We start from the raw sequence: 25,225 nt of genomic DNA, 5'->3' as shown, positions 1-25,225 counted from the left end.
GAATCCTAGGAGAGCCTAGGAAGTGCCTTAGAGGAATTGGTGTGCTGTTTAGCAGTGTGTATTTGTTGAGAGCAAGTATATTTGATTGGATCAAACTGTAGTAGACACGGGTAATTACTCAGAGGATCTGGAACGATTCTTGAGAAAAGTACGGATAGGTGTGGAAGGTAGTATTGGGCCCATACTACTAAAAGCATAGGATCCATACTCGAATCGAAGAGGATTTAAGGGATTCTAAGGAGCCGATGGAGGGTAAATTGTATGGTTTGGCACCATGATTCACTATAGTGTGTTTTCATCCTTATCGGTTATGGTTATTCAAGCTAAGGATGAGTATGGTGAATTGTTTGGGCTTTAGTGGCCATATCAGTTTGGGTTTGAATGGTGCAGACCTAGGTGAGTTAGTTGATTATGAGGTCTTGAGGGCCTTGCTCAAGGTAGTGACAGTCGAGTCACAGGACTCAAGAAGGAAGTGGTTCTGATGATTGGCTCGAGGATTGCAACCAGAGGCTGAGTGAGTGGCAGATGGATTGGGATGTCATTATCTTTGACGAGGGTTATTTTCTTCTAGTTTTCCGTGTTCGGAGGAAAGAGAGAGCAGACATGTGATTTTCAGAGTTAGGATATAGACCCAACATGGGTCTAGATAGTTGCGGCTATTAGCGGCAAGTATGGCAATATGGGAAGGCACATGAGGATTCTTGTGGTATGGTTGCCTTGAGATGAGATCAAGGGTCTGCTTTCCTTGAATATATTCAGGTCATGTGCTAGTTGATTGTTTCAGGTGATCAGGGAAGTGAATCGGGAACAAAAAACTTTTCTTGTCTCTGATGTATCCCAACTATGAGAATGATGCCTCTTGTATTTGTGAATGATTCTCGCGATGAAATGATGGTTTGGGATCATGTGGACAGTAAAAGTTTGGTGGTAGTATTAATTGTTCATCAGAAGTCTCTTGCTGAATGTTTACATTATGAGCCCCGTTTTCTTGTGGGTTGTCTATTAGGAGTTTTGTTACCAATGTTTGAAATCGGTTCTGAAATCTTGAGTCATGAAGTTCGTTGTAAATGTCTCGAGTGATTTGTTTGGTGGATGTACACATGAGCTGATAAGGGATTTGGATGCAATGTGAGATTCTTGGATTGACCATCATTATGCTCGTGGGAGCAGCGGGTTGGTGATGACTTGTTAGGAAGTCAAGTGTGTATTTAAGGTTTTTGGACACAATTTCCGGATTTTGGATTGGTTGAAATTCACGATCGGGATGTTGTGAGTATTTTTCTGCATGGTTAGTGGTGTTCCTAGTCAGGGAACTAGGGGTGGGTACAACAATTGGATGATCATTAGTCCTAAGGTATGGTTTCTGAAGATTAGACTAATGGGTTCCCGGTTTCGGGGAGAATATTGACATAGTTGTTTTGTGGTTGTAGTTCTGAGAGTTCCCGGTTTGAGTGGTTTTCTCTGGAAGTTGGCTCATACATTTAGGGAGAGAAAGAAAGTTGTTGTGGTTAAGTATCTTCAAGTTATTGGGTTGTTTGTTGACAGTTGTGGGTTTCTGAGTGGTATCTTGAGTTTTCTTTATAAGATGCATTGACTTTGAAATGGTTAGAGGGAGCTTACGGAATATGTTGGCGTTGTTTCAGAGATCCTAACCAAGACAGATTTCGAGGACGGAACCCAGTTTAAATGGGGGAGAGTTGTAACATCCTGTTTCGAGAAGTTTCTTATTTCGGTATTGTGGACCATAATGGATCAAGTAAAGGCCTTGAGCTTCAAGGTAATAGGGTTTAGACCTTATTGGATGTTGATAATACTGGTTATGTGATCCAAGCCCTTGGTTTGTGTTTTGGAGTCTAAGGGTAAAAGGGGAAAAGTGATGTTCCGGACTTCTTTCATGAATTAAGGATTTTAGTTTGGTATGTTTTAAGTCAAAGGTAATTAGATAGACTTGTAAGGCTCTTCAATACCTTTCCGTGCGTATAAAGAACTCCGAAAACGGAGTTGAAACGAAGAAGTTAGGGTTGTTTGAAGTTGAAGTGGAAATTATGGCTTTTGTCCTACGCAGGGCGTAGGAAAGTTACGTATGGCATAGGAAAATTATGCAGGGCGTAAATGCTGAAATGTTGGGTGCGGGTTAAATAACCTACGCATGACGTAAGTTATGCGACGCATGTGCGTAACTATGGCAGATCAAAATCCTAATTCTTCGGTTTTAAGCCCTATTTAAGGGCTCTAACTTATGTGAAGCCCTCTCACGACCAACCTCCATCACCTAAGATCATTCATTGAGAATCATATCCTCCTTTTACTTGTTTTTAAGCCTTGACATCATTTATGAGCTTATTTCTCCATTGGAAGGTTGAATCTTGAAGAGCAAGGTGGTGGCAAAGTGTATAGAAGATGGGTTCAAGTATAGATCCAGCAAGGTTACTTCATTCCTGGACCACTGTGAGTAAAAAGTTTCTAACTTGCTCATTGATTTTATAGATCTAGTTATTTTTCATATTTGCCACTTTTTGGTCCCTTGAGCATATGTTTTGGGAATTGTAATAACTCCAACACCTTTTGAGCTCTATGGAACACTCTTAGGACTTATTGGACTTGGAAAGTTATGCTTTGGTGCTTGTTCATTAAGCCATGCAAGTTATGTTAGCATTTTTGGTCATTTTAGTGCATAAAGTTCAGATCTTGAAATTTTGTGACCTTGTTATGGATAAAGTTGGACTTTATCCACCTAAACATCATATTGATTCAGATATGAAGGTTGGAGACTTGGACTTAATGGATTAAGTTAAGAAAGATGCATGTTTGGTCCCTTTGAGACTTAAAGACTGGATTTTATTTGTTTGGACCATCCAAATAGATAAAGTTGGAAACTTTATCCATTATGAAGCTATTAGGACCATATTTGAGCTTTGAGTGAAAGGTCTTAATGTATTAAAGGCTTAAAATGAAGTTTAGCAATAGACACTGTACGCGGGGCGTAATTTGGGCTACACCCAATGTAGCCTGATTTTCACTCGTTTTCTGGATAAGGCACTACACCCTGTGTAGAGCTAGGTGTATGTCGTGCGTAAGTCAACAAAAGGTTGATCGTTGACGTTTTTACCAGTTCGACTTTTGGTAAACTGTGAGGGGTTGAGGACTTAGAAGGGCAAAATGGTCTTTTGCCCAAGTGAGGATTTATCTTGGTATTTGGACTTGCTGAGTTAGGGTATTTACCTTAATTTCTAATTAGGGTTTGGTTTGTGGATATTTTTAGTGGGATAGACTTTAGCACCGGCAGCTCGTGTGTAAGATCTATTCGGTTACCGATCGAGGCGAGTCTCTTCATTGTACTCGTAGGTCGAAGGCACCAATGTCGGCCCACTGGATTATGTTTGTAGGATGCTAGCTGTCTTTGTGACTCTTGCATGTGTTTGTATGTTTTATATGGGTTGGGACCGATTATGTGTGTTATGGGTTGGGCCCGATTGTGTTTGATATGGGTTGGGCCCGAATTGCATGGGATGGGCCCGAATTGCATGGGCTGGGCTCATTCGTGTTTGATGTATGGTATTTTGGGGAATTCACTAAGCTTTGTGCTTACAGTTTATGTTTAAAATGTTTCAGATACTTTTGGTTTCAAAAGGTAGGGTCCGGCTTGATCGTATTGCATCCCTTGGAGATTTATTCCGCACTGAATGTTTATGAATTACTCTGATGTTTTGAGAATACTTGACTTTGATCGTCTTTTGGAACAATGAGTGAATGGTTTTGACTTATTTAAAATGAAATCTTTTACTTAGTATTTTTGGGACGTTACATACTAATGCATATGAGATTGGGATCCCGATTGGTAAGTTACCATGAGTCAAATTCATATCACTTTTATGAGCATTTGATTACATATCATGAATCATACATTTATGAGCTAAATTGTCTTACATTCATATGTACATGCTGAGACGAGAATTTTATTGTGAAATGATGCTTACTAGTACTAACTAAGCAATATACTAACATATATCATGTTAAAATCGTGTTTCATGTACAAGTCCTATTGACAAAGGGAAGGGTCTGACCTAAATAGAGAACTAGAAAAATAAAAGACTCCTAGCTTTTATGTAAATGTCACAACTCATGATTATACTTGTATTGTTGTGTGTATTTTAAAGTTTGCATGTAGTTAAAATCATGTTATACAAATTTTTAGTCTCCTCTTTACACAATATAAAACTTTGGGGAAGTTGTTTGTAAACAATGTAAACATTTTAAAACTAAATTGTGTGTACCTTTCTTTGTTTTGGGGGGTTAGATATGTTATGTCGATCATCACCTATCATACAACAATAATATATTGCAAACCCCGAGCTCATACCCACACCATACCAAGACATTCCTACACCTGCATAATAATATAAAGTAAAGATGCTAAATCATGCTAAGAGCTCAAACATGCATATAATTCATATAGTATCAATACGATGCATGATGAAAAACTTTGGACCTAAGTGAATTGTTCTGAAACTAACTATAGTGTCTTTAACAAAAATGAAATACAAACACTAAATTAAAACCACCATGTTCTAAAAAAATTATTTTTTTTATTTGAAAAAAAAACAGATTATAAAAATTGTGATATCTACTTCTTATGGCCCACAAACATATGCTAGAATTATTTAAATAAAAAAAGATCAAACTAATATATATAATAATATAAGAAAGATTTTGCAAAGGTGGCAAAGGATGACAACATGTATTGAAATAGTATCTAAAGAATGTCAACATGTATGTTGATATAGTATCTAACAAGTTAAAAAGTTCTCTTTGTATTACTTCTTTGTATCTTACAAAATGATGCCATCATGTGTACATTTAAAGTTGCATGACCCCTGTTACCCTATATATAAATCATTCCTCTTATACTTTGAACACCATTGATACTCAAACTTACAATCTTGCACTAGGTGCCGGGTGCATTAAAGTATATATATAACTCATGTATTTATTATAGCATTGCCATGTTTCAAAATCTTCTCCTCGATATGGGCATGGTATTGTTGTGTAATATTTCTAATCCCATTTGTTAATCTAATTTTTTATATATATAATCTTTAGAATCCTACTCATATTTAGCTAATACCAAATTTTCATTAACTTTTTTCAGGACTCGAACACTAATTTGGATATGGGCAAGAAACTATATTATTAGTTCATTCTTTGATTCTCTTGTTATTCTTTTTCTTATTTACTTGTGGTTGAAACTATGTGAACGTGATAATGCGTATACTTTGTACCACACATTTTAAATTTTAAAATATAAAATAAAATGTAGCTATATCTCGAAAAAAGCTAAATAGAAAAGGCAAAGGGTAAAGAGAGCATCAACATGCCATTCAATGTAGATAAAGAGAGCAATTCATACCACCACCACCACCTTATCCATCTATCATCATAGTATCATATCCTCCATCCTTTGCCATTCATCCATTACATTGCAAAACTCACCCTTTATTTTAAATTTTACAACTATAATATCATGTCATCTGTATTATATTTAAGTAGAAATAGCAAGAATTTTTTTTTTAAAATAGAAATAAAAGATAGATATACTCATATACCACCTTATTCATATTCATTATTGGAATGTGTCATTGTCGTAATCAGCTTTTAGAATGAAATACGTTGAAATTAATATATGGTAAATCAACAAAACAAAAATCCATCATACACTTATTTTCTGTATAATTTTCTGAAAATAAAACATTGTACTCTGAAATTCACGTAATTAAAATGTTATATTTTCATTTTATTTTCTTATTAAGAGATTATTTTTAAAATGTGAACAACAAATAAGATACATCATCCATCCATGACCATTCATCCATCATCATCATCATCATCATACAATAGCTGCTTAATTAGAGCTCAAATTAACTAAGTGACATTTAACATGAATTCCTAATTCCATTCATCCCGAAAAAAAAATCGAACTGAATTGATTTCAGAATGTGTTTGGATTTATGAAACTTCATTCTCAATGGAGAAATGTAATCAGAAAGTGTTGCAATTGTTATGAAATTTAGATGTGTTTTGTGTAATTAATCACCGGAGAGCATGGTGAGACCACAGTGGGTCCATCATCAATGGCGATGATGTGTTAGTGTGTGATATATGCATAGAACACCATACATGTCTATGGCAAACTGTAAAATCATGGGCCCTGTACTTTTTTCCTTGAATCAATTTTAATTTTTGCGTAAAATACAAAGCAAACGAAAAACTGAAATGAAGAATAATGGATAAAAACTGAAATGAAGAATAATGGATGATTATGCATGGATACGAAAACGTGTGAGTGATTTGGAACGCTCGTACCTGATCGGTTTATCTGAAGAATTTGTATAAATCCCCAAACGAGATCTGAAATCAAGTAGTTTGGTTGAGTAATTGTTAACAATGTCGACCTCATCTGCTTTCGCCATTAACGCTCCCTGTTTCATCAATGCTTCTTCTCTGAAGAAATCATCTTCTTCATCCAAATCTCCTTCATTTTCCGCCAGATTTACTTGCAATTCGTCATCATCGTCATCATCGTCGTCGTCTTCATCTGCAACTCCTCCCAGGCTCATCCGTAACGAGCCTGTTTTTGCTGCTCCTGCTCCGATCATCACACCGAAATGGGTACGTTTTCTGTTCTTGAGATGTGTAACTCTCTCACACACACAAATGCGCACTTGATCGCGAATATAGCTTTTGAGACTAGCGACATTATCACACAAAATCAGAGTGTCCGCCATTAATGGAGGAATCCGTGTCGAAAAGTAATTTCCGTTTTAGGAAACCTAACAAATTCAAATCTAAGTAAATGAAGAATAAATCTGAATCGTCAACAAGCACAAAATGCAAAGTGAAAGCTTACTTAGATCGAGAAATAAACGGTGTTAATGTTTAAATGCAGACGGAAGACATGGGAAACGAATCGTATGAAGACGCCATTGCTGCACTGAAGAAACTTCTAATGTAAGTCAAGTATGACATTCGTATAACACTAATTTAATCATATCATTCATAATAAAACGATGAGTTTATGGTAATTCAACAGTGAAAGAGGCGAATTAGAACCAGTTGCTGCAGCCAGAATCGATCAAATCACAGCCGAACTTCAAACACCCGACGCCAAAGCTCCATTTGACCCGGTTGAGAGGATCAAAACCGGATTCGTCAAGTTCAAGAGAGAGAAATACGAGTAAATTCAAATTCAAACAAGCTCTAAACAATTTTTTTCATCTTTTGCTCTATGTAACGTTATTTGATGCATGTGTATGTGTGATGTGAATGTAGAACAAACCCTGTATTGTATGATGAACTTTCCAAAGGCCAGAGCCCAAAGGTAACAATGATTTTCTACCAATTACCAAATGATATTTGGCCCATTATGAAAGCAAAACCCACAAAATGAAGTTATAAACAAATGTTTATACGTATACATAACAAAATCATTAGTGATAATGTATATTATGTGTTGTGTAGTTCATGGTTTTCGCATGCTCAGACTCGCGTGTTTGCCCCTCACATGTCCTTGATTTCCAACCCGGTGAGGCATTTGTTGTCCGTAACGTTGCCAACATGGTCCCTCCTTTTGACAAGGTCATTTTACAGATATTACTGTTACTGTTACTGTTAATCTAATATTAATACTGGTACTGATATTGGTACTGATACTGATACTGTGTTGTTAAAACAAATATTTATATATCAAGTTATTAACATGTGTTTTATCTATTGCTTACAAAAACAGACTAAATATGCTGGAGTAGGAGCTGCTGTTGAGTATGCAGTTTTGCATCTCAAGGTAATGTACATTTTGAAATCAACGGGTTACACATTATTGATAACGAATCGAATTAGAATTTTTTTAAAGAAATGTTTATTAAAAGGCAAACATGTTAATGGGTTAAGAGTTGAGTTATTTAATGCATATTCGGGTATTTACGACATTTAAATTGATTTACTAGAAAATTTGTATCATTTCTTTTAATATTCGGTTTTATAGGTGTGACAAAATGGATTGAATAACATGCAAATCGATCTATTAGAAACTTTATCTCATTATTCCAATAATAGCTTTTATGGATGTGACAAAATGGATTTGATTTTTTTTTTTTGATAGACTAAAATTACCTACCTTCAATCTACTTTTATATCTACAACATGTTCCAAAGGGACGATTTGGTTGAGGAATATATTTTCATCAATTCTTATATTGTTATGCCATATTTATGGTTGTTCGTTTAAATGGATTGATTCGATCCAATCTGCTATGATTCAATCTGATATGATTAGATGGATCCTCGGTTTTCGCTATACATATCTAAATAACCTAAAATAAATTAAAATTTGATTCAAACCAACCGAATTATAAAATTAAATTTCTAGAGTCATTAGTAAACGAATACATGCAAAAAACCGATTTGAAAAAAAGTGTTATCCTAATCTAAGATATGAAATATGTTTAACGAAACACAAGTTTTGTCCATAGTTAAATTAACTTTATATCTAATAAAATCCAAATTCTCCATTACAACATTTTCATAATAACTATGGTAAAAATAATTGATTATTAAAGATATATATTAAATATATAAATATAAATATTTTATTCGAGTTTTTCTCATTTTATTAACCAAAACTAATCATAAATTAATATTTCGATTTTGGTCTAATACAATCTATAAATCTAAATATTAGTACCATATAATCCAATTAAATTGTTCAATCTGATAAGACAAATCGATTTATTTGCATACAGCCCTAACCATACAGCCTTTGGTGAGAAAACGGATTAGTATATTAATATTATTATTATAGAAACTATACTGTTAAAGTAATAATCTATTTTTTTAATAAAGCAATTTGAAACGTTATAAAAATTTAAATATATTTTGATAACTTTCTATTTATTTTTTAGGGATAATGACGAAAAAACCACTATATTTTGTCACATTTTCTGGTTTAACCATCAATTTTTAATAAGTTCCGAAGAAACCACCAATTTTTAGTAAAATGTTTCAGCATGGCCACTTTTACCTAATAGAACCTATTTTAAATACGAAAAAAACACTATATTTTTCTAAAAGTTCGCTTTAACCACCAATTTATGGGTGGTTAAACCGAACTTTTGATAAAATATAGTGTTTTTTTCGTACTTAAAATAGGTTTTAATAGGTAACAGTGGCCACGCTGAAACATTTTATCAAAAATTGGTGGTTTTTTCGTAACTTTTTAAAAATTTATGGTTAAACCGAACTTTTGGAAAAATATAGTGTTTTTTTGGTCATTTTCCCTATTTTTTATTAGTTTGACCCATTACAAATAAAAAATCCCAAATTCACCAAAATTTTTGAAAAATGACTCAAATGCCACCTCTACTCGGATAATATTTGTAATCAGTTCTAATGGTTTTAGGTAGAGCAAATAATCGTAATTGGGCATAGCCGTTGTGGAGGAATCAAGGGTCTCATGACTTTCCCTGATGAGGGACCTCACACCACGTAAGTTAATTCCTCCCTAATACTACTTTAATTTATGTTTTTTTTTTCAATTTTGATAAAAAAAAAAAAAAAAACATAATTCTATCGTCTAAATTGCGAACAACCACAGCGATTTCATCGAGGACTGGGTTAAAGTATGTTCTCCTGCCAAGGCGAAAGTTGTAGCAGAAAGTGGGAGTTCAACTCTTGATGATCAATGTGTTAGCTGTGAAAAGGTAAACAACTAACTGGATCTTTTTTATCAGTGTCGGTTAATGTTTAAAAAATTATATATGAAAATGTCGAGACACTTATTAAGAATTTGGAGTCATGTTTTTTTTTTAGAAAAACGGCTTAAAAACACTCACTATTCTATTCATAAAGCTGCACATTTTGTCCCAAACACGAGTAGAAAATCCTCAACTTTTGGTTTAGATAAATCTTTTCGTCAATTCTAATATCGTTAGACTAAAAATTCATAATTTTTTTGTAAAAAAAATAATAAAATCTAAGATTTAATCTAAAGATTTTGCTATTAATCTGTTATTTCTATATTAACACTCGTGACTTAGTTGATGTTTTTTTCTTATTATTTAAATGCGGTTGAATATGTAATGATGTATTACTTGATAATATATTGTATGCATAATGTTTTTTCTTTTCTATTTTTGGTACACGAGACTAAATAATCCATATAAATGTGACTAAAATTACATTTTAAAAAACAAATATCACAATATTTATTAAGATTGACACGAAGGGGATTATATGAATCAAGAAGGATAAATATGGAAATGGTAGTATTTTAATACATCAAGGCAAGTTTTTTTTGTTCAACACATTAAGTCATTTTCTTCATATTAAGTTAAAAAGAAGCAAACATGTGTAGTTGTCCATATTAAGTGTTTAACTCACTAAGCTTATCACATCAAATGTAAACAAGCACCAAGTCTTCTTATTAAGTCCAAAATTTTGTAAAGAAACAACACTTTAACGAATCTTGGGTATGCAGGAAGCTGTGAACGTATCATTGGGACATCTATTGACTTACCCATTTGTAAGAGATGGATTGGTGAAGAAAACACTAGCACTAAAGGGTGGTCATTACGATTTTGTTAATGGGACCTTTGAGCTATGGGGACTCGACTTTGGCCTTTCACCTCCTACCTCTGTATGAACGAGTTAAACATCTTTTCCTTCATTACCCTTTTGTATCTTGAATAATAAAAGGAATTTGTCAATTGTCATCACTATTTCCTAAAATAATATATATAATATACAAGTGGTTACTATATATATTTTGCACCTTTCTTCCTTTGCTAGGTAAAAGATGTTGCCACTATACTCCATTGGAAGCTCTTCTAAGAGGGTGGGATGAAGCTTATGAGGTGGTTATGTAGAAGTCCATTTTTATAACAAAACTATAACCTTGTAAACCCGATCATAAATTAAATAACAACATATATTTCGGTTAATGGTATCAATCTTATATGCTATGTTATGGAAGTTGGAATTAAAAAAATAGCTAACTATTTCGGGAATAAACAAAATATTACTATCACAATTAACAAAGCACAAATTCCCATTTATTTATTTTACACAAAATTTGAAGTAAAATCATACAACAATAGAAAATGGAACCCCAACTTTAATGTTCCTATGTTTCTATCAAACCATATTTAAAAAGTCCAAATTAGGCGTCAAGAAGGAATTCAAGTGACAATGATTTCTTATTACGATTCCGGCCCGCATCGCCAAGAAGCTCTGCCAGTCTCCGCTTCTCATCGTCTACGTCTGGATTTGCAGTTCCAAGCTTCTCCTCTCTCATCCCAACCACATATTCAAGTATCTCAATCGCATCGTCCCATCTACACACATCAAATGGTTAACTTTAATTATATTTGAATTATTCGGACTGTGTACATCACACGGAACAAGATATGACAAGAATGGACAAACTTTAGACTAATTTCGATAATAAGTGTGAGGAGAGCAATTATATCATTTGCACAGACCAGAGATCGAGAATTGATCCATGTCATATTTTGTTCCACTTTTTCAGTAGAACAAAAGATTGTTACTTTTGTATCATTTATATAGGTCAGAATGTTAATGTTAATGCATGTCGAACGTAGTATAATTTGTAATGTCGTATTCTACGTAACAAGCAAGGCCTTAAGGCCTTGTTTTTCATAGATGACCAAACATATTATACTGCATTTGACATGCATTAGCATTCTAACCGATATCAAAGATACAAAAGTTACAATCTTTTGTTCCGCTGACAAATTGGAACACGGTCAGACACCGGTCAAATCTCGGTATCTGGTCTATGGAAAAGACATACATACCCTCTCCTTATTATTACCATTGAAAATACAAAGCTTAGTTCAAATCAATCAAATCAAATCCTAACATAAAAAGTTATAAAGATGGAATAGATTCAAATTAGATACTATACCTGCCCATGGCATCATAAGTGCCGGCAAGATTACTATAAACCCCAAGTGTGTCAGGATGGTGAGGTCCATACTCTGTCTCCAATATCCCTCTCGCTTCTTCAAAAAGATCAGCCGCTTCATTTATCGAGTGAATCTGAACACAAGCGAGCCCCATTTGATTCAAAGCAACCCCAAAAAGCGCCGATTTCTTCTCCCCCACCGCCCTCAGCTTCTCAATCGCCGCCTTCAAACACCCATGCGACTCCAAATACTTCCCCATCATATAATACAAAACCCCAATCTGAGCTTCAATTCCGGCCACCGTGCTCAACTGACCCACCGCCTTCCCGTACACCTTCAACGCCTTCTTCAGTAGATTAATCGCGTGATCGAGTTCATTCATCGACTCATAAATCCCTGAAACTTCAATCAAACCACTCGCGATTTCTTCTCTAGGGATTCCGGCGACTGGTTTCACGTAAATCCGTAACGCGTTTTCACAGTACGATTTCGATTCACGTAGTTTCCCGATTTTGTTGTAAACATCGGCCAATCGGACGAAAACCGAAGCAACTGATGGATGATTGTCGCCTTTTGTTGATTTGAAAAGATTAAGCGATTTCTGATACGAAAAAATTGCTTCATCGTAACGAGACAATGATAAATAAGCGTCCCCGATGCAAACATCGATAGCAGCAACTTCCGTTTCGTGTCCATCTCCGGCCATGGCGACGCTTGCCAAAACGTAATGTTCGAGGGCGGTTTCGTAATCTCCCATCGCTTCACATATCAGCCCCATGAGCCGCCGGTCGGCTGCTTCTTCCGGTGAACCGTTTTTGTGTATATCAAGAGCCATTTGACATAACCGTTTAGCTTCATCGAACTGCATACCTTGTACATGAGCTTCCGCTACGTATCTACAAGTTTCACCAAATCGGGAATCGGATTCACCTAAAACTTGTCGTTGGATTTCTAAACCGGCGGTGTAACAAAGTATTGAATTCTCGATGTTTCCGATCATTGAATACGTGTCGCCTAACTGCATACACCCTGCAAATTTAGCGAGAGAGTGTTTTTGACCTTGGTCCATGTTTGGGATTTCGATTGAACGTTCTAACAAAGGAATGGCGTCGGTGTAACGTCCGGAACTGCAATTCAAAGCTGCTACGATGTGCAAACACATGACGACTTCCAAATTTGGTGTCTCTGATTGGATGCTTTCGAATGATTTCAATGCTCGTTGAGCCAATTCAAAAGCCCTTTTCGGGTTATCACCTGATGACAATAAGTCTCGCGCTTGTTTGAGTAAATAAGTCCCCAGGTACGCTGGATCTTCGTTGGGTGAAATTTTTTCTTGTTTTTTGAGATTCATCCTCGATGGAATCCTCTTACGAGAAGGAATTCGGGTTTTTGGAGTTGAAGACTCTTCAGATTTTGGGATGATTACAGTCGGGTTGCTGTCGTTTGATGTTTCTTTCACTTCTTTTTCATCGATTGCGACGATCGTCTCTTTTGTAGGACCGCCGTCTGGTTTCATAAAGTCTCCTCCGGCGAGAAAGCGGAGCTCTGAATCTATTCGCGATTCTTGACCATATGATAAGTAACTGAACCTGGAAGGTGACTGGTCGGAGCTTTGCATTTCACAGACGTTGTTATAAAGCTGTTCAATGGAGGTGTCGACGCCGCCGGGACTGTCAACGGATAAACCCATTGAGTCGCTCTCCGGGCTGAGTGTCGTCAATGGGCTTCTCGGCGATGAGTATCCGAAAAGCTCTTTGTGTGGGACATATCCTCCGGTTTGTATGTTATCGCCGGCCGGATTTGAGGTTGAAACGTCGGCGACAATTTCAGGCATTTTGAACAGCTTTGATTTGAATTACACGGTGGTATTCTCACAGAGGCAAATGATCGAACACCTGGTGTGCATAGGAATATGACAGCAGATAGCCATATCCATGGAAGCAATCAAAAATAGAAAAAAAAAAAAAATACTTTTATAAAATAAAATAATTATTTTAACAATTTCTAAAAATTTTGCATTGGAGCTACAAAAATTGTAGAAATATAATAATTATTTTAAACTGAAAAGGATGTTCATGAAACACAAAATTTTCTACTAAAACGTGTGCTCCACTTTTGAGTGTGAAATAATCATGGTATGAAAGATAAAGAATATTAAAAAAGGGAATAATTAGAGTAACATTTAATGAATGTTTCATAAAATTCTAAATGGAAATTAATGTCGACTTCAGTTCTTTTTACTCCAAGGTTTAATATTCTCTTCACCCAAAAATTTAAAATATTGAATCACAATAAAAGAATACAAAACTTAAGAATCACAAAACGTAAAATTCAATGCATAATGAGATAAGGAATTAAGGATATATTGTCGTAAAATTTGGGTCACTTGGAGTTGATAGCATATAAAACCGATAATCTCTATTTTCTTTAATATATAAATAAGTTTTTTTTTATCAAATACTTAATTTAAAAAATCTGCTATATATTTTTATTTAACAGCCACATATTATTAAAAGAACTAGCTAAGCTAAGAAACTAAAAAGAAAAACCAATTAGAAATTGTCAAAAAAAATCTGTTATATGTACACAAATTTTACGCAAAATGTTAGCATACACTTACGTGTATTCCTTTTAAACAAAATATTTTTTGTTATTTTTAACCTAAAGTAGCAATATGTTTTCGATAATATAAAAGTCTTAAATTGAAAAGAAAAAATAAAAAGAATAGAAAATTGTATTGCCGAAATGAAAAATAAACAAAAGTATGCTGATTTTATATCATTATATTATGCAGTTAACATTAAACATTATTACAAAAACGATATTATATCCATAATAATCTAATTATTCTGAATAGAAAAGATGTAGACATACAGTTCATTTTGAATCATGATTATAACCTAAATTAGTTCTATTTTTTGTGTAATTGAATCACGATTATAATATCAAAAATATCAAAAAAACTAATAAACAAACATTCATCAATGAAGAACGTCGAAGAGAAAACATCTCATAAATTCTCATTCGAAATTGACAATCTTGGAATAATCGAAAATGAGCGGGAGAATTTATAACTTACCTCGATAAGCTCGAAGCAAAATCAACCGAATCGTTTCTGTGAGTGTGATTTATGAACAAGAGGAAGAACAGAGAAAGGGGAAGAACTATAAGATGTGTGTTTGACTCCTAGTAGGTGGAGTGTGTGTGTTTATATAGAGGAAAAGATGAAGGTATACGCCGATTGATGAACAGAGAAAAGGTGGTTGATGAAGAAGATAAGAACCAAAAATGGAATCAAAACTAAAATAATTCTGATGAATGATATATGTATAATTTAAGGTATGTCTGTGGGTGATGTGTTGGTAGATAGATATAAATATATATGTATGTATAAGTGGAAATGTGCAGAGAGAATTAATGGAGAAATATGTGAAAAAAAAAATGGAGGTGGAGAGAGATGGAATGTTACAAGCGAAGGGGACTTATTATCTCCCACCAACACCGCCCTCTCAGCAACCGCAACGCTCCCTCCCTCGCCCTTTCTCCATCGTGTTACTTGGCATGTCATTTTTGATCGTGCTTTTTTAGTTTACACTCTCCCATCAATATTTAATTTAACTCAAATGATAATAATAATAATAATAATATATAATTTTATATTAAATATTGTAACTTTATTTATAACAATAATTTTTTACAATTTTAACAAATTTTATTATTAATGTATTTTGAATTAATTTTATATTACATATTGTAACTTTATTTATAATAATAAATTTTTACAATTTTAACAAATTTAAGAGGAAGATTTAATTTATTTTTGTCAGGGGTGAATCATTACATTTGTTAACCATCAACAAATATATACATTAATTATGAAAATAGGTGTGTGAGACGTCGTTACTCTACAAGGCATACACTCAGCAAGTATAATTGCATACGACAATTAGTAGAAAGTGAAAACATTATAGTCGGTAGAGTTATATCGAAATATAATTCTGTCACAAGTATGATTGTCATACTAGGTCAAAAGACATTAGATTTACAAATTATTTGGCTTGAATGTGTTTAGTTTAGTTTAATCTTATTTGGGAACTTATAAATTGTAAATCTTTATGTGATTTGGTAATTATTAAGTGGATATCATAATGTGTGTCGGAGAAAAGTCATTTCATTAGTTTACTATTGCATTCCATTTGCATGTTTGACCAAATTATAGAATATTAATTTATTTAAAGCCTCCATATACCACATTTGGTCGTACTTCTAGAACTGAGTAGTGATTTAAGACTGTCACGAAATATTAGTAGATTCTTCATGGAGATGAACATAGTATGGAGATGTGACTAATACTCATGTGTATTTAATGGAGATTAAGTATTGGAATAACCCGTACTTAAATATTACTTCATCGAAACTATTACAAGTAATTCTAAGATAGTGATATCATATATATTCTTCAAACGGAGATGAATGAGATTCTTAGTCATGTAGTTTGTTGTGCTTTGGTGCTCTTAATGTTGTCCATAATTAACAGTCAAACAAGGAATGTCTGGTTTGTGACATGATGAGTGAGAGATACCGTCCATGTATTCAAAGTTTATGTGTTCCTTCTGCCCTAACAAGAAGGTATGATTCCTTCTATGTCTTTTTAGTTAGTTATGTTGTTAAAAAGTTGCTAGAACAAGATCCATAGCGGATCATGAAGATCAAGTCATAACTTTAATGAATTTGTTGTTTTGTGCTCTTATGTTCATCATATCCCAAAAATAATGACCATGTTTGTAAAACAAACTGCAGGGACCGAAGCCGTGACATTTTATATACCATAATGACCATTTATGTGATTTTGTCTAGTTTTTATGATGCAATTAAAGATAATAATTATAGTTGTAGTGAATGATTAAATGGCTTTAAACATGAATGAGACTTAGGTTGCAACTAATTTATATAGTGGGCATAAAGCCTATTGGTTATAAATGGGTTTAGAAGATCAAGTAGAAATCAACAAGGGAAATTGAGATATAAGTGATACATGAGATATATATTCATGTATAACACCTAATTTTTGTAAGAGTTACAACTGATATATATATAAGTGATGATATGTGGTAACATGTGTATATAATGTTGGTGAAAGTATATTACCTCAATAGGAAATATAAGGTTGATATGGTAATATTGATAAGAAGAAGATATCAAACTACTGTTTAATTTATAAGAGTTACAAATCACTTCTTAAAAACTTAAATGTCTAAACAATGAAGTATGTTGTGAAAGTGGATATCAATGAGAGTCTAATGCTTAAGTCGACAAAATAAGCCTTGTTTTGTATATTTAAGGGAAATGTGTCAATAGTGTTATCTGTTAAGTCTTAAATCTAATATATGTTTGAGGAAGCTTTTATGTGTCGACTATGTTTACATATGACAAGGTTCTATATATGCTAGAGATTTGGAAGGAAAATGACAAAAAATCAAGTATAATGCTTTACTCAATTTCAAAAGTGAAACAAATAATTTTCGGTTATGTTTTTATGGTTTAAGGATATGAAGAGCTTTATGAAGTCTCTAAGATGGTTTAGGTGAGTTTTCCTTAAAGATCAAGAAGTTTTGGATCTGCAACCACCATAATGAGAGACATGAAAATTGTAGTGGTCAAGGGGTGTGCATCGAGCCCTCAGGTGGTCATGCATTAGCCCCAAAGTCAATAGAGAATACCCTTCAGCCCCGACATAATAGGGCTACAGTTTGGGGCTTGCATTACAACCAATAGTTGATAGGAGAAAATTCCTTGAACATGACCTTGTTTTAAGAGTGTAACTTATCTATTTCACTAGTTGAGTTATAAACTCTTGGAGAGAGTCTTTGAACCAAAATCTAGAAGGAGAAGGGAGTTTTAATGCTCAAATTGAAGATAATCTAAATATTATATTAAAGGATAGCATCCCCAAAGGTAAATTTTTTGATAATCTATGCAATTATGTACTTTTGGATAATGATGTGTATGTTTGGGTTATAGTTTTATATGTTTGGATAATGATGTGTATGTTTGGGTTATAGTTTTGTATCTTTATGGACACCAAAATGACAGTGTAAGATGAAGTAACTTGCATTATATCTATATTTGAGCTCAAAGATGATAATATTGAATGAATTACACAAAACATATCAAAGGCTGATGATGCTAAAAATTAGGGTTCTTATGGTTTTGAATTGTTACTGGGGTTCAGACTTTTTCAAATAACAAATGTTAGTTATGAGGTGGATAAATGTTTATAAAATGATGATTCCTATATTTTTATGATGACTACACCAAGTTATGGGCATTGGTGTGCAAAGGAATATAAATAACAATCAAGCTATTTAATAATAAATCGACTAAACCTAATAATTTTTATTTTCACCCACATTTTTTGCATAATAATAATATGATATTATAACTTTCCTTGACGACAATGGTCTTATATAACCAAACCATGATTTAAAAAACAAAAAAGAGTTGGTGACAATAAAATATATATAAAAAATAAAACAAACTTTTTATAATAAGAAAGATATGCTAGAAAACAATCTCAACCAAGGCATATTCTCATGGTGCAACCCCTCCCTCACCCTGGCCCCGTCCAACCTTCTTTCTGGCTTCCGTCTGCACCCCAGTCCCCACTATTCTCAAGGTAGTTCCGTATGGATTCTTTATTACAATATTTCCACCTTTACTAACAAATATAACACATAGTTTTTAGCATATAATGTAAAAAATATGAAATTATTTTGTTATAGTTTTAAAAGTTTTTATCATTTAGCATTTTATGTCATGTATGACTTGTATATATCATATAACCGATCTATCTTGGTACTAACTAGAGGATGCACAACGTTTATGCTGCGAAAAATTTATGGATATACGGTAAATAAGACATAATTACAGTAAAATTATATTTAATTATAAATAGAAAATGCATTTATAGTTTGACAATAAATGTGTAAATAAATAATTCAAACATGTTTTTACTATCCAACACATGAAAATCAATCCGAAAAAAAATGGAAAAACGATTTTGTAAAAAAAGAATTATTTTCTAAAAATGGTAAAATCTCTGAAAACAAGCATAAAAGCAAAATTAAAATTTTTGACAAATTTTTTTTTAAAAAAAAAATTGGTTTAGGATATGGGGTATGATGGAGCTAACCCAACCCGAGTTTTGTCACCCTTACAAAAATAAGCGGAAGAGAAAAGATCAAACCCAGAACTTTTCTTAATGATTAAATGAAGCGCTGATAACTTTGAAGTAGACATCTAATAGATAAAAAAAACACCATAAAATAATTATAGACATTAGTAAACTTTGTCGTAAAGTTACTGATATAAAAATTAATGTAAAAGTGGATTTATATGAAGAAGTAACTTTATAAAACATGGTATTTTTAACATAGGAAAAAAGTTATTAAAAAAAAACGATACATATAAACAAAAACTAATTTTGTGACAATATATAGAATCAAAGCTGTAAAAAATATTGGGGCAACTTTTTAAAAATGTTTGGTTTAAATTTATAACAAAAGTTAAAATCTAAGTGAAAAAATGTAATAGGAAAAAGGTTTGGTCGAACTTGGTCTAGGTGGGTAAGAATCTAGAGTAGGGTTGGGAAAGCAAAACTGCAAAACCCGAGCTTGTAAGTTGTAACCTGCCCGCCTAAAAAAAAATATATGAAGTGGAAAAAAATTCGAACCTTTCGCCTCCAAGATACTCGATACTCGTGGCAAATAAAAAAAAAACACAAAAACCAATAGTCAAGTTGTCTTATGTTTATATCTATAAGTAACAATATGAAAAAGAGAAATTAAATATCCTCTTATTTTGGTCATATAAAAGAAAGAATTAAAAAATTATATGTCATTATTTTTATGAGCAGGAAGATGAGAGTATCTCTATAGATTAACATATGATATCTCTTATAATTATTGTAACCGGTACAACGTTCGGTTAATTTTAATATGTAATTAAAAACATCTCTAATGGTTAACCTTGGTTAATAGTTTTTTTTATTTAATTTTACCTGATCTATCATCATCTATTTAAAATGTTATATAAATTATCCTCCATTTATTTAGTTATTTTTTAAAAAAAAACACATCATATTTTATAGACATTGAATGCTACAAAACAAACGAAAATATATATAAAAATATATTGGATCTTTATTTTATAAACGAAAAATACGAAATAATAATAATAATATGTTGTAGTTATAAAAAAGATGGAAAATATTGTATAATCTTTATAAATTTATATTTTAGAAATAAAATGGCATAAAAATATTTGATAGAAATAATAAATAAAATAAAAAAATATTTAAACCTAAAATATAACTAAAGGGTAAAAAGGCATATATGCTTACAAGATGAGAAGGATAAACATAATAAACATGAAAGTATATTAAATATATTGAATGTTCAAATGAAAAAAAGCAAATAAGTTTATTAGAACATATCCCGACGGTTAACATATATTATCAATTAAAATTATTATCATGTCATAATTCTATTAACTTTAATCTATAATTAAATAACCACTCTAGTGATTAGTCACCTTCAATAGATTTTTCTTTAATTTTAACTGGACCTTTATCTATTTAAAATGTTCAATAAAATCACTTCCATTTAATTAGTCATCTTTTAAACACACATTATATTTTATTAACGTTTAATGCCACAAACAAATGTTAATAGATATAAAATTATATCAGATCTTTATTTTATAAATGTGAAATACGAAAAAGTTAATATGTCATAGTTATAAAAAATTAAAAATATTAAATAATTGTTATAAATTTATAATTCATAAATAAAATGTCATTAAATATGTGATATCCCTATTTTTAATGGTCAGAAAAGACCTTTTTATTTATGTTTATTTTAAAAACATAATGTAATTTATATAACGGAATTTGTCACGTAAAAAGTATTTTCGAATAAATGTTTTTCATTAATTATTAGAACTTGAGATGTCATAACTTATACAAAACATAAGCATAAACATTACAGACCTTACATTAACTTGTTGTACTAATAGTCTAAACTCCTCGAATCTCTCAGTGAGTTGTACCTTCATATCGCAAGCTGTGATATAAAGAAATTAAGTGGGTCGGGTTAGGAAACCTGGTGAGATACACAGAGTTTTCAATCACACATTGTTTTAATAATATATATCTTAAAAACCCACAATTTACCTCATCCCGTCGATCCTAATATATTGATCCTATACGACCTTACGACATTTATCCAGAAGAATTAATGTAAACAACAATTTGACTATGCTGCTTTGGGGTTTCCTTAGCAGTAGACGAGGATCAATAGAGACAACAGAGGAAATAATGGAATACTCGAATTATTATGCCTAATCCATACTCTCATATCAGTGATAAATAATAGTACCTAATCCATACTCTCATATCAATGATGAATAACTTTACCTAATCCATACTCTTGGATCAGGAATGAATGACTATACCTAATTCATGCTCTCAGATCAGTGATGAATGACTATACCTAATTCATACTCTTGGATCAGTGATGAATGACTATAAGTAATCTATACTCTCGGATCAATGATGAATGACTATACCTAATCCATACTCATAGATCAGGAATGAATGCCTATACCTAATTCATACTCTCAAATCAGGAATGAATGACTATACCTAATACATACTATCAGATTAGCGATGAATGACTATACTTAATCCATACTCTCGGATCAGGAATGAATGACTATACATAATCCATACTCTCGAATCAGTAATGAATGACTATGCCTAATGCATACTCTCGGATCAGTGATGAATGGCTATACCTAATCTATACTCTTGGATCAGTGATGAATGACTATACATAATCCATACTCTCGGATCAGGATGAATGACTATACCTAATTTATACTCTCGGATCATAAATGTTAGAATTCTACCCTTCGTTCACACCTCACACGTACTCTTAAGAAGATTCTACCCAATATCTAACTTAATTAAACTTAGGCCTTCTTTACAAGTCTTATTTTATCTCTCGGTAAGACTACAATGCTCAACTCCGAATACCAACTCCGCTTAGGCAACACTATTCTACCTTAATGTGTTTATCTGACATAGAGTATTAATATACTTTTACCTTTCTTTCTAATAATGCTTCTATTATTATTATTATCATGAAACCGTAGATATCTATCTCAACACATATAGAACCATATTTGGCTCGCATATCGTATATTATCAAATACGTTTTTAATACATATTCCAGGCAATAAGCATATAACTCACATATAAACTCTCTGACATATATTTAATTCTTTAATTAATACTTGTATTAAAATCATGTTCATGAAAGGGATTATGCACTCACCTGACTTAGGTTGGTGACTGGAGAATTTGGCAGCACTTCGCCTAACACCTTGACTCTTCTCTTGATGTGACCTAGGTTCGAATGTCACTAAGTCTTAGTCTTATATTCCTGACGACTAATGATAGTATATATTCCTCACTAATCCCAATGTCTACATCAAGATCTATCAATTAAGGAACAACCAAGTAGGATCCGATCGGAGGTAGGGTCCGTTTGGTATATAGAGTATACTGTTTGGAAATCTCACTTTAAACACCTCACTAAATCCAACCTAGACATCTTTCTTGTAAGTAGATCAATCAATTTAATGGTTTGGAATCACTAATAAATCTTATTTATAAATTCATAACGACGAGTATGAATATAAATATAAGTTACACTGAAAGCGATATGAGTGTAGGTTAACGAGATTTTCTAGCAAAACGTCGGAAATTGCACTGGAAAAACTCTGACCTGATAGCTACTAATGTCGGGCACTCAGGGCCCTCAAAGTCTCTATGGAAACTTAAAACTAAAGAAAATTTCTAGAGAGAGAGAGAGAGCGAGCGAATGTGTGTTGGAAAAAAAATGAGCAGCAAAACATATTTATTGAAATTCATGTCTTTTCCATACGACATTCGTTCTTGTCTGTCTTTATATCGATGAATTCCTATTTATGAGATCTTCGATGCTCGTTTAGGTTGTTTCGGCTAAAAACCAATCTATCTAAATTTTGATTTCTGTGTTAACACAGTTACACCGAAATATTAGAAAAATCATAACTTCCTCTTAAAAATTCAGATTTGAACGTTCTCTATATGCACACACGCGGTTTTATAATTCCTACGACTTTCGTTTAGATTATTTATCCTAAATAATCTTCTATCAACAACATCCATTTATCGTTCTGTCGAATAATTATCCTATTATTCTTTAAATCATCTAGCCTTATCTTGCGGACGTTACACAATATTTAATTGAATAACTTACTAGTAAATAAATCAAAATATTTAAACTAAAATATATTTAAGGGGTAAATGAAATAAGATTAGAAGATGAGGGGGGTTAAATATACTAATATGGAAGTATTTTGATCACTCAATATATATTCAGTGGTATGTAACATCCCAAAAACATATATAAAACTTTTCATTTTTAATTCATTAAAACACATAGTATTTGTTCCAAAAACGTATCACAGTAAAAATATATTATAATCATCAGAGTACAATAAAAATCATCGATGCGGAAAATCATCAGAGGGAAATGATGTGCAGTCAAGTCGAGCCCTTCCCTTCAGAACTGGAAGTACCTGAAAATGTTCAAACCACAAAACTGTAAGCACAAAGCTTAGTGACTTCCCCAAAATACCACATACCATACATACATTGTTACGGGCTACGCCCATGGTCTTTCACAAGTGTCATGGGGTACCCCCATGTTCTTCCATACCATTACCATGGGCCACCCCCATGGTCTTTCCTCACATTGTCATGGCTACCCCATGGTATTATATACAAGTGCCATGGGCTACCCCTATGGTTTTTCATACAAATGCCACGGGCTACCATCGGGGTCTTCCATACAAGTATCACAAAGACAACTAGCATTCTATATAATATAGTGAAAAGACTCACCTCAATCTGAAGACAAACAAATCTCACACTTGAGCTGTCGATACCAGAACTCCTCACACTAATCATATACACAATAAGACCCTAATCATAAATTAAGGTAATAATCCATACTCAAGGGTCTTGGTTCAGAGTTGACCTGCTTGGGGGTAAAAGACCATTTTACCCTTCAATGACTAGAATCCACTCCACTTGACCTAATATCCATTTTATCCAAAAAGTCAACCTTCTGGTGCTACGCGCAGTGTAACAACATGCTCTACGCTCAAGGTAAAGCCTCTGATGGAAAATGGGGAACTTTCCGTCTAAGCTAAGCGTAGCCCAGATTATGCTCATCGTAATACGCTAATTCACCAACTTTCTATTAAGCGCTTAATACACAAAGACCAACCATCAAATCCTCATATTTGGATCTAATGAACGTCCTAAGGGGTGAAGTCTTTGACTTTATGCCTTTGCATGGATAAAAAGTGCACAAGGCCAAACCCTAAGTCCATAAAACATTCTAATGCTCAAGAGCTCATGCATGGATGGATAAGAGTGACCAAGTTCCCATTTTTATGACTCTACAATATCAGATTCTTCTAGAAATGATACTCATAGGGTCTGGAGTATCTCATACCCATAAAGACCAAGGTTATGGGACAAAAAACATAAAAACTCGTGAGCTAACTAGATCTATCATAAAGGAACATCAAGATGCAAGCTTTATACCTCCTGGAGGTGGATGATGAAGTGTAAAGTCTAGATCTACAAAGCTTGGAACTCAAAAAAATCTTCTCTAATGGACTCCTTCTTCAAAAAGCACACAAAAACCACACTAAGGCTTCAAAACTCTCACAAGATGGCGAAGGTTTCGAGGTGACTGAATATGAGGGTGGAGGTTGAGCATGGGGAGGCCCTAAAGGAGTTAGATACGTTAGATAGGGCTCATAACCCCTCCATTCGGGATTAGATAATGAGCTCCTATGCCCAACATAGGGCATTAAACCCTCGCATGGAATCTTTTACCTATTCCCCGCGTAGGAGCCTATCCTACACCCAAAGTAGGGCATCCATAATGCATAAATGGAAAATAAAACCTTAAGAATTATACCTATGGATATGGGTGTTACAATTGGCCCCTAATTGAATCAAACTCCATCCTCGAAGTTTGTTGCTGCAAATAACTATGGGTAATGCTCTATCATCTCCTCCTCAGACTCCCATGTCCACTCTGAACGCTTCCGATGTTTCCA

General features: G+C 33.2%; 2 protein-coding genes and 1 long non-coding RNA gene across 4 annotated transcripts; 2 read left to right on the top strand and 1 right to left on the bottom strand.

Annotated features, from left to right (window-relative positions):
* The first annotated feature begins 4,918 nt into the window (after positions 1–4,918).
* LOC145162931 (uncharacterized) lies at positions 4,919–5,255 on the top strand. Its single transcript, XR_013739441.1, has 2 exons — positions 4,919–5,046; positions 5,150–5,255. It is a non-coding gene; the product is annotated as an uncharacterized LOC145162931 (long non-coding RNA).
* Positions 5,256–6,309: 1,054 nt separating this feature from the next.
* CA1 (carbonic anhydrase 1) lies at positions 6,310–10,990 on the top strand. Of its 2 annotated transcripts, none has more exons than XM_079086262.1 (10): positions 6,310–6,666; positions 6,944–7,005; positions 7,088–7,231; positions 7,327–7,375; positions 7,516–7,632; positions 7,784–7,837; positions 9,451–9,536; positions 9,646–9,751; positions 10,528–10,686; positions 10,839–10,990. In XM_079086262.1, the coding sequence occupies exons 1-10, from the start codon at positions 6,442–6,444 to the stop codon at positions 10,878–10,880; spliced, it is 1,044 nt and encodes a 347-aa protein (XP_078942388.1). In that variant the 5' UTR covers positions 6,310–6,441; the 3' UTR covers positions 10,881–10,990. The 2 variants fall into 2 exon arrangements, with proteins under 2 accessions (XP_078942388.1, XP_078942389.1); XM_079086263.1 differs by having other exon boundaries at positions 6,312–6,666; positions 10,528–10,696.
* Positions 10,991–11,079: 89 nt separating this feature from the next.
* LOC145167163 (protein KINESIN LIGHT CHAIN-RELATED 2-like) lies at positions 11,080–15,504 on the bottom strand. The gene is made up of 3 exons (XM_079086261.1): positions 15,057–15,504; positions 11,977–13,872; positions 11,080–11,383 (listed from the first exon to the last, which is right to left on the bottom strand). Exons 2-3 carry the CDS (start codon positions 13,809–13,811, stop codon positions 11,209–11,211), a joined length of 2,010 nt encoding a protein of 669 aa, XP_078942387.1. The 5' UTR covers positions 13,812–13,872; positions 15,057–15,504; the 3' UTR covers positions 11,080–11,208.
* Between the last annotated feature and the right edge of the window lie 9,721 nt (positions 15,505–25,225).

Source organism: Lactuca virosa, chromosome 3 (genome assembly GCF_052849685.1).
Source record: "Lactuca virosa cultivar CGN04683 chromosome 3, Lactuca_virosa_CGN04683_v6, whole genome shotgun sequence".
NCBI classification, from domain to species: domain Eukaryota; kingdom Viridiplantae; phylum Streptophyta; class Magnoliopsida; order Asterales; family Asteraceae; genus Lactuca; species Lactuca virosa.
This window is presented reverse-complemented; position numbering and strand designations above follow the sequence as displayed.